The sequence below is a fragment of the Hordeum vulgare genome, chromosome 1H (genome assembly GCF_904849725.1).
Source record: "Hordeum vulgare subsp. vulgare chromosome 1H, MorexV3_pseudomolecules_assembly, whole genome shotgun sequence".
Lineage (NCBI taxonomy): Eukaryota > Viridiplantae > Streptophyta > Magnoliopsida > Poales > Poaceae > Hordeum > Hordeum vulgare.
Genome location: NC_058518.1, coordinates 488,338,537 through 488,349,291, shown reverse-complemented (window position 1 = coordinate 488,349,291; position 10,755 = coordinate 488,338,537). Strand labels below are relative to the sequence as shown.

Below are 10,755 nucleotides of genomic sequence, written 5' to 3'. Positions count from 1 at the left end.
CTCCAAGATCGCCCTCCAAATGTGGGATGGATGTGACCCCAAGGCCGCTTCAAACAAACTGTGTGAACGATAGTAAACAACTTTCAGAATCCAGGTGCTAAGAGGAGTAGGGTTTTGCAACATGCGCCATGCTTGCCTTGCAATAAAAACAAGATTAAAAATCTCCAGATCTCTGAATCCCAAACCTCCCAAATGCTTTGGCAATATCATCATGTCCCATGATACCCGGCTGGGCTTCCGCTTCCCCTGCTTACTTCCCCACCAAAATTGCCTAATGAGGAAAGTGACACTCTGAGAGATAAAAGTTTTGATTACCACCTCCTTTCCTACTGCTTTGATTAGCACCTCCTTTCCTGCAGTAGATAAAAGTTTTTTCATCCATCCTTTTACTTTTTCGCAAACTCTATCCCTCAAATATTTGAAGGTCCCATTCTTGGAGTGTCCCACATCCGTTGGCAAGCCATTTAAGGCCTATGTGCGTGCTTGTCTATAAGACATTGCAGATAGAAATCCCATTTGTACCGCGATTGATACACAATGTGGTGGCTAGCCTATTCGTGTTAGCGTTTAAGGTCGTGTGCTCGAACCTGGCAACGCTTAATTTTGCGTCCTCATTTCCCTTTGTTCTATTGTGTCCTGGACGATGGGGTCCACCTGTCATAATCATGTTATTTACGAAAAACAGTTAAGAGACTTTTTCTGAGAAAAAGTAAAATAGCATGGTGTTTTTCCACAATAAGTCTGGCCACACGCCCGTCCTCTCCTTCCAGTCAATGACATTGGGTCCCACGTCATGTTGGCGTGCCTCGTCAGCATGTTATATGTATACAAAACGTGATTAGTACCATAGATGCACGTCCAAGCCAAGTTTTGTTACCAGTTTAATATATGCCGCAAGTTTTAGCATCAAACTAATTTTTCTAGCCAAGTTCAGATACATGTAATGTAATTGACTCGTCACGATAAGTAAAGAAATAAGGAACGACAAGACCTTAAGCTTGGAGATGCGAAAGGCATCCTAAGCTAATATTTAAGAAAAACCATGTTGTGTACAGTCAAAAATCAGGAACACAAAAAAGTGCACGTGTTTGTTACTCTTTCAGCCTTTCCAAACTTATAACAATTATTTGACATGTATTAGTTATCATGTATTTTCGAGAAATGATCCTCATATGTTAATAACAGTTACGGATTACTCAGAAAATAGTGAACACATATTTAAAAAATGTTCAAGTTATTAGAGAAATGTTCACATTACTAAAACATGGTCATGTTCTTTGAAGCGAAATGAATAGAGTTATCCAATTCAGACTACTCACAAAAAGTTCACTCATCCTAAATTAAAATGTTCATTCCATTTACAGATAAAAAGGCACAGTTTTGCAAAAAATGTTCACGTACGTTGAAAATATCCACACAGCTAAAAAGGTCACACTGTTTACAAAAAAGTTTACGCTCTTTTGCAAAAAAGTTCACGTACTTTAAATAGATGTTCACACTACAAAAAAAATTCACACTGTTTAAAGAAAAGTGCTTGTGCGATCTTACAAAAAAAATCACATTAAATAAAAATTTGACATTACTGTACAAAAGTCCATGTTGTTTCGTCAAAATGTTTCCACTGTTTGAAAAAATGTTCACGTACTAAGTTAAAATGTTCATGCTACTAGAAATAGTGTAAATACTCTCAAAAGAGTATACAAGTCGTTCAAAAATATGTTCATGTACTTTCAAAAATATTTTCATTCAGTTTTGAGAAATGTTTCACATGTCTAATATATTTTTATTTTGCTCTAAAAACAAATTGCTGACAAAAAATAAATAAATGCAAAGAAGAAAACGATGGACCATCAAACTCAACACGGGCTCTCTTACTGTTGCTGCTGGTAGTTGTTTAGGTAAGTTCGGTATCATCCTCACCATTGCCTTGGGTAATAGCCAAGACGCCCTTTAGTGTGCTCAACACTTCCCCCCGTCTTTGGGGCCTCCTTTTCCACTGACAACCATTTAGGCCTTGTTTGGTTGCAACAGATTTGAAGGGGATTGGAGTGGATTGGGGAGGATTAAATCCCCTGTAAGTCAAAATCCACCTCAATCCCCTTCAATCCTCTCCAATCCCCTTGTGATGGGCATTAACCGAACAAGCCCTTATTGGGTGAAGGATCCATGTGCATATGTTCTCGATCGGTTTTTGATGGGCTTGAAGTAGTATCCAAGTCATCAGGGTTGGCAACAGCTTTTCCTGTAGTGTTCATCTGTTGCGGTTCTGATACAGAGTGCTTGTGACCTCCTCCGTGACCAAAGGCTTCATTATATTGGGGTTTAGGCCATTTGCATATAGCCATGCACCATACTTCTTGTCCTTCTCCTCATGTATGCATGTGATGCATTCCTTACAATCAGGACCAATCGGTCCAAACACACTACAGAAACGCGCCAGTTTCTCAGACCGCACCAAGAACACTTGGCGCTCTTTTCCCCTAACGATGCTGACAAATTTGGTGAGGGGTAATCGAACATCATGACGAACCCTAATCCTGACATAGTCAACCCAGGTATTCCCGTTCAACCTCATCTCCACAATCTCTCCTGAGTTTCTAAGTAGATGTTCCACGATACTCTTCTTACAAAGGCCATCCGTCAGCTTGTGGATTTGGAGCCAGATCGACTGGACACCATCGGCACCTCTTCTGCCTTTGTGAACCCATCATATGGGCACATCAACACTAGCCAATTCATGAATAGCCATGGCCCCTAATCCATCATACGCTCCCAATCTCCCAGGCATGAAGCCTGCACAACAAACAGATTGAGGCCAACATGACAAAACCTAACCTGTTGCGCAGGATTCCATGCGGCACACATATCTTTGTAGAAAGCTGATTGGCTGAATGATTTGTCCGTGTGTACCCTAGCTAGGGCAAACCATCTCACCCTATCATTAATCTTTGGATCAGCCTTATCAATCACCAGATCATCGAAGATTTCATCTTCAAGGTTAAGCTGTTCGAGAACATCTCCAAGATCTGGTGCCCAAGACCTTGGTAGATCACGAGGAAATTTTATTCAAATCTTTAGATCCCACATACATTGAAACACCTCACAAAAACTAAATTTAGCAATGATGCTTGTGCAATTGGCCACTTGATGGAAGCCTTCCATAGAAATTGTGGTCTTCGTCGAAATAAAGTCGGCCGATGAAGGCACATGACTGTTCCCTCGCAATATAATGCCCGACCAACCGAATTTTATTCTCTGTGTCACGCCTCACCCGACTCCATCATGGGAATAAAGAATGAAGATTTTCAAAATATGCTACAAACATTTTTTTTCAAGTACATGTTTGAACATTTCTAATACATGTTAAACATCTTGATTCATAATGCATAGGATACTATGTGTCTTGCATGGCAATAAACGAACTACATTATGATACTATGCATTACGGATGTGGTATCATACACTAGTATCATATGCATGATACTAGTATATGATACTACCCATTACAACCAGCCTAATGGGAGTATCATAGGTAGTATCATGCATGTCAACTAAGCAATTTTGATGAGGTGACATAGAATTAAATGAAGAAACAGAGGGTTGAGTATCATATCATGATACCGTATCATATTAAATAAAGTTCTATTATGTGTCTTGCATGGCAATAAATAAACCATCATATGATACTATGAAATACGGTTGTGATATCATACACAAGTATCATATGCATGATACTAGTATATGATAGTTCCCATTATAACCAGCCTAAGGCTGCCCGTAATGATAGTATCATAGGTAGTATCATGCATGCCAACTAGGCAATTTTGATGAGGTGACATAGAATTAAATGAAGAAAGAGAGAGTTGAGTATCATATTAAATGATGTACTACTATGTGTCTTGCATGGAAATAAATGAACCACCCCTATGATACTAACATATAATACTATGCATTACGAATGTGGTAGTATCATATGTATGATACTAGTATATGATACTACCCATTACAACCAGCCTAAGAGCCCGCTTACCTTTTCTCTCTTCTTTTCTCTCCTTCAACTAAGCAAAAATATACTACTTTATTTCTCATACTAGCCAGCTGACTCAACTCTAGTCTAGTTGTTCTAAGAGCAAATACAATAGTAGAGCCGGCTGCTGGCTGTAAACTCATGCCATGTCACATATAGCCCATCTTATAGCTAACATGTACAATAGTTGGTTAGAAGAGTGTACTACTTATTTATTATATGACCCACCTTTCATTCTCACAAAGTGACTAGGAGCACGTGCTAGAGCTGGCTCTTCACGAAGGGCCCGCTTTCCTTCTCTCTCCTTTTCTCTTTCATCCAACTCAGCAGAAATATAGTATTTTAATCCTTACAGCCTGCTGACTGGACCTTATTGTACTTGCTCTGATACCACATCCGTAATGCATAGTATCATATGTTAGTATCATAGAGCAGTTCATTTATTATCATGCAAGACACATAGTAGCACATCATTTTATATGATACGGTATCATGATATGATACTCAACCCTCTCTTTCTTCATTTAATTCTATGCCACCTCATTGAAATTGCCTAGTTGACATGCATGATACTACTCCCTCCATCACATTATATTGGACGTATCTTCAAAACGATAATTTTTCATAATTAGAAGGAAATAAGACGCATGGCATTAATTAGCTTATTAATTGGGGTGTTCTGGAAACCGTCTCCACCAATGCATGCGAGAGAGTCGCTCGTTTAGTGGACGGAGGGTTACTAATGCGTCAGTTTTACGATTAATTAGGCGCTTCTACAGCTCGTCGGCTCGGTTTTTCCTACCAATAGAAAAATATCTAGGTCCAAGAGCCTTGTGAGATACGACCAATATACTGTGATGGGGGAGTACTTATCATACTCCCATTACGGGCAGGCTAACTAAGAGCCCGCTTACCTTCTCTCTCCTTCAACTAAGCAAAAATATACTACTTTATTCCTTATAGCCAGCTGACTCAGCTCTATTATACTTGGTCTGAAACCGGCCGGTGAAGGCGAATGACCGTTATAGTTGTAGTTGGCAATATAAAGGCCGGCCGACCGTATTGTATTCTCCGCGTCACCTCTGACGCGGCGTCATCATTATGGGAATAAAAAGGATGGTTCCCAAGCCAACGGCTCCATCTTCTACATAAAGATTCGGTGCTGACCAGTTCGCTGCGCTAATCATGCTGCCATGCCGTGCCGGCTGGCGGGCACTGGACGGCTCGCAAAGTCTTGGCTGTCCGCGCACGCGTGTTTCTTGTTCCTAAACAGAAAAGAAATCAGCAGCAGCTCCATGGAAATTTTCGGAAGAAATGGCGCCTCTAGATGGTGGAAGACACACGTGAAGCGCATGACCGGGAAATTCCCTTTCTTAACCGCGCAAGAGGGGCAATCTCATGAGTTTTGCAATCCGATGGCCAGTTTGCAGATCCGATGTGGCCACCTCTGTCCAGAAAGTAGTTGACTATCTCTCCATGCGAGGCAATGGCAATGGCAATGGCAATGGCAAATTGGCAATGGAGGATGGCGCAATCGAGGTTTGCAAAGGAGAAACAAAGCAAGCAGGAATCGTTGCGGCAGCAAGGTTAATTATTATCAGACTGGCCGAATCGCCAAAAGCAGGCAGGCAATCACAAAGGCGCTCGCTGGATTCCCACCCAGATCAACGAGCAGCACATCACGGCAATGAGAAATCAAGCATCCACCAGGTGATTATACCACCTTGGCTAACCATGGTTGGCACAACCAACATTTGCAAGGAAATCAAAGAATCGCCGCAGCAGCTAGCCTAATTATTATCATTACCAGACATTCAGACTGACCGGAGCGCCGACAAATAAATCAGACAACCAAGAGCTGAAGAGGGCACTCGCCGGACCGGATTCCCTCCCAGATCAACAAGCAGCGCAGCGCATCACGGATTCACAGCCACGACGAAGTCAATCAATCAATCATCCACCCATCAATCCAACAGTTTATACAAGAAGACGACGACGACGACTCAGATTTCGATTTACATCAACAGACACGACCTCTTGGAATCGGGCACTAAAAACGGCAGCATGAAAGAGAAGCACTCCCTGCGGCGGAGCGAGCGAAGGAGACGGGGCGGGGGCGGGGGCGGATCGGAGGAGGCGGAGGACGCTTGTTATCAGCCGCGGCAGCGCGTGATGGCGGAGCAGCCGCGGCTGTAGGGGTTGGCCTGGCCGCCGGGGCGGCAGTTGTAGTAGGAGGTGCCGCGGACGGAGCAGGGCACGTTGTCCCTCCGCAGCGCGCCGTAGCTGATGTAGCCGTTGTTCTGCAGCACGCGCCTTGCCACCGCGTCGCCGCCGGGGAAGCCGTACCCGTCGTCCGCCACGTCCTCCACGCCCAGCTCCCAGCTGAGCGGCACCTCCCCGGCCCCGGCGTCGGCGCGGCCGGCGAGCAGCAGGACGGCAGCGGCGAGGAGGAGCGCCGCGAGGGCGAGGGCCTTTGCCATGGCGAAGAAGGGGAAAGTGGAATGGGGATTGGGGAATGCTGTGCTTGGGTGCGGGTGTGGGGTTTGGTGCCTGTGCTTGGCTTGTGCCGCCTGCAAATGGGGGTGGGTTTATACTGGTAGTACGTGACAGAGCGTTGGAGGAGGGAGGGTGGGCTGGTGGATGGGATGACGCGTGGGCCCGGGCCGGGCCGCGTGACACCAACTGAAATAATGCGGCATGAATGCACTGTCCGGTCCATTCAGAGATATACGAGCCCTAACAGAGAATCGGAATATATTTTTCTCATCATGATACTTATTACCTCCGTTTCTAAATATATATTTTTTAAGAATTTTTTACTATAAACGACTCACTCCGTTTCTAAATATAAGTTTTTTAGAGGTTTCATTAAATAACTACATACAGATGCATATAGACATACTTTAGAGTGTAGATTCATTCATTTTGGTCTATATGTAGTCCTTTAGTGAAATATTTAAAAAAACTTATATTTAGAAACGGAGCGATATATTTGCCTGGTTGCTGCCGGTGAGCTTCACTGGTCGAAATCATATAAACGGAGGGATATATTTGCCTGGTTGCTGCCGGTGAGCTTGACCGGTCGAAATCATCCGCACATCGCCATCCATCCGCCGGCTATCTATCATGGTGAGGTCCAGCTGCCATCAACTGCTCCGATCCGCCGAGTCGTACCCTGATGTGAACCCGGAGTGAGTAGTATATCTCACGAGGATCGAGTCCTCCTCCGAGTCCAGTCCTAGCAGCAGCAGCAGCAGTTGGTGCAATAAAATGATGATGAGAGTGGTGGATGGAGCACGCCGTTGGTTGGTTGCTGCCCACCGCACCGCATGTGGCTTCACCAACGGACCCGGTCGCCGCCGTGCGCGCCGGCCACCCGGCCGGTCGACACGCTCCAGTGGAACCGTGCAGCCTGCCTGCTTCCAGCGACTGCACTTGCACAGTCGCTGCTGGCTGGCTGACTGCAACTTGCACAAGCCAGGGATAATTTTTTTACTGACACGAGAGATTACCGGTGGCAGAGACCAAGGTTATTTTAGAGGCATGTGCAGCTCGCGTCTGGTTTGGACACACTGTCAAATGAGTGGGTGCGACCTTCTGATAGGCCCACAACTTGATGGTAAACCACGCTGCCTTTACTAATGAAATGCTCCAACTTGATGATGACCACGCGGGCTATTGACTCGGCGGGCCTCCGCTCAGATTCCGTCGTCCTTCGATGCGTTTCATTAATGATTCGGCAATGCGTGGTGCAAACAAGTGGTTGGAAAATTATGCCCTGGGGACGAGGTGCAGGCAGGCTGCATATGTGGTGTGATGTGTGGGGGGCAGGAGATTGGATCTCGGTTTTTACTGTTTTCGTGCCCGGTCTACTACTATTTGTTTGGCAGGCTGGTTTCTGCATTGTTTGTTTGTTTGATGCATCGATGTGTTCATATTCACCCTTGATCTTTTAGACCATTGTTTGGCAAAGAGGGTTTTTCAAGCCCCAAAGAGGCCCGGGATTATTGGGGATCCCCTAAAAAAAATCCACACTAGTCCCCTTCTCGATCCCCATCCACTCCTTCATTTCTGTATACAATCTCACTTTATATACTCTATCCATTGAGTAGGGGTTTTTTGAGCTCGGGCTATATACCATCCTTTATTTTTGAAAAATTAAAATTTCATTTTTTTTGGTTTTAACAAAATCTGAAAAAAGTATGCAAGTACACAAATATGAAATGTATATGTGTGCACAAAATTATGATGAAATACCTTAAGATGCGATCTGTCAAAAAAGAACAAGTTCATGGATTTTTTAGATGAATAGTATCATGTGTTAAAAAGCCATAAATTTGTCTTTTTTACATACACCTCGATTTAACGTATTTTGTTTAAAAAATTTACACACATATGTGTTATGCCTCCATGTATATCCGCGTTTTGTTTCAAATTCTTTTGAAATATAAAAATATGAATTTTGATGAATTTTCGGGTTTCCAAATAAAGGGTGCCATGGAGCCCGAGCTCCAAATGGCATTTTCGCTCTCCATTCCCTCATACAAGACTAAAAACTCAGATTACACATATAAAGATAAAATTTAATGACGATTTTAAAAGATAACCTTTATTCTCGTAAATAGTGATTATTAGTACGTTGCGTGCATGCAAAGTAAAAAAGAGAAGAAACTAGTTAAATGTCATTATGAATACATGCATGCAAACATTAAACAAGTTGCTAGTACAAGAAAACATCATTAATGATTATATCGATTATTGTTGGTGGTCTTAGGCTGGTCGTAATGGGGAGTATCATATACTAGTATCATGCATATGATATTAGTGTATGATACTACACCCGTAATGCATAGTATCATGTGCTAGTATCATAAAATAGTTTATTTATTATCATGCATGACACATAGTAGCACAACATTTAATATTATACGGTATCATAATATGATACTCAACTCTCTCTTTCTTCATTCAATTTCATGTCACCTCATCAAATATGCCTAGTTGGCATGCATGATACTACTTATGATACTCCAATTACGACCAGCCTTATATAGATGCAAAATGTACTTTTCATAGTGGCCTTCTATAAGGCCTCTTTAATTTACAAGATTTATGAAGTATATTAAAAGGTCACAACAACAACAACGATATGCATGTCCCGTACTCATATAAAATAAACAAATATTTAAGTTTGCAAACTTTAATATCATAGATACATCCACCACCACCTTCGACATATGGATAGTGTATCTCTATAGGACTTTACTGTTGCCGATCCATCGATTTTGTTTACTTTGTTATTGACAAACTTTTGAGATTTGATTGTGTGCATCCTAATTATTCAGAGGCCGGATGCTACTCATAATGCTTTGTATGTGTTTGATGCTATATTTGGAGATAATAAAAGTGTCCATTATAAAAAATATCACACATACATAGGCATTGCTAACTTCACATCCAATGAAAAACATCATGCATACACATGGTGTGGTACATAGCATTCTCATACTTTGTAAATGAACTTTGATCTAAATTTTGGGTATAGTTTGAGATAACATGGATCCTAAAATCGAAATATACTAGGGCTAATGCCTCCTTCGATTCATAGGGTAGGAATTTTTCCACTCAGTCAAGGCATGCATCTAAACTTCTATGGGAAAAGTTATGTCATTTGATGCATAGGGTAGGATTTTTCCACTGAGTCAAGGCCAATGTTTTGTTTTTCTTGAAATGTGAATGATTGTTAGGAATGCATTTTTACAAACAAAAGACTACAAACGATTTTTTGCTACAAAAGTCCTATCATGTAAATACCTACAAAATTGTTGTAAACCAAAGGATGCATAATATAGAAAAGTGTCCTAACATAGTTCTACCTCCATTCGAGTTTATTAGCCCCCTTCGTATTTTGTTCTAAACTTTATCTTAGATTTGATTAGCAAAATGTAAGTTGTATGATATAAAAGTTATATTGATAGATTCATATTTGAAAGAATTTTCAATGATATTATTTTTATTATATATAAACTATATTTGTTTAGTTAAATCTATAGTCAAAATTTGCCTTAAAACACGAAGGGGACTAATAAACCCGGACAAAGATAGTAGTAGTGAACTCCCAACACATTGAGAGGCTCCGTTGTTGTCAATAGGAAGGGCCATCAATGAGTGCGAGTGATGGTTGGCCAAGTAATGGGCTATGACGGCCGGACCTGCTCATGGGTTAGTGCCCATGGAGAAGGTACAAGCAAACCAGCATGAATAACACAGAACCGAACCAAACAAAAAATGGCTTGTGAGAAAGAGAAAAACATTGATGCATCTCTTGCTTTAGTGTGGCGCAACTGCCAATGAAAACCATGTCGACCTCGGTCATGGCAGACAAGGGCGGCGTTAAGAACTTCGTCTCCTTGTTTAGGCATCTTCAGTTGCAATTACCGTCATCATGTTCTGGCCGCTCCTGAGGAATCCCTAGATCCGGGTGTCCTCGATCGAACGATGCCTTAAGGGTTGTTCTCCCTCTTGGTCCGCTGTCACCTCTACCAACTCACGCGAACGCGCCGAGATCGATGACCGGGGTCGCAAGCCACCAAGTGTAGCGGGGGGAGAGCCTGCAACGTGGAGGAGATCCACTGACAACTCGCGGCCCACGCGACCAAGACGCCATCTATCCGCCACCCGCGAGCATGGCCAGCCAAGGGCGCCGTCGCCATCCTATAGGGGCCACC

At 42.7% G+C, this 10,755-nt stretch overlaps 1 protein-coding gene across 1 annotated transcript; it reads right to left on the bottom strand.

Annotated features, from left to right (window-relative positions):
• Window positions 1-5,968: 5,968 nt before the first annotated feature.
• On the bottom strand, window positions 5,969-6,615 carry LOC123448469 (rapid alkalinization factor-like). Its single transcript, XM_045125379.1, has one exon. The coding sequence runs from the start codon at window positions 6,505-6,507 to the stop codon at window positions 6,181-6,183; it is 327 nt and encodes a 108-aa protein (XP_044981314.1). The 5' UTR covers window positions 6,508-6,615; the 3' UTR covers window positions 5,969-6,180.
• Between the last annotated feature and the right edge of the window lie 4,140 nt (window positions 6,616-10,755).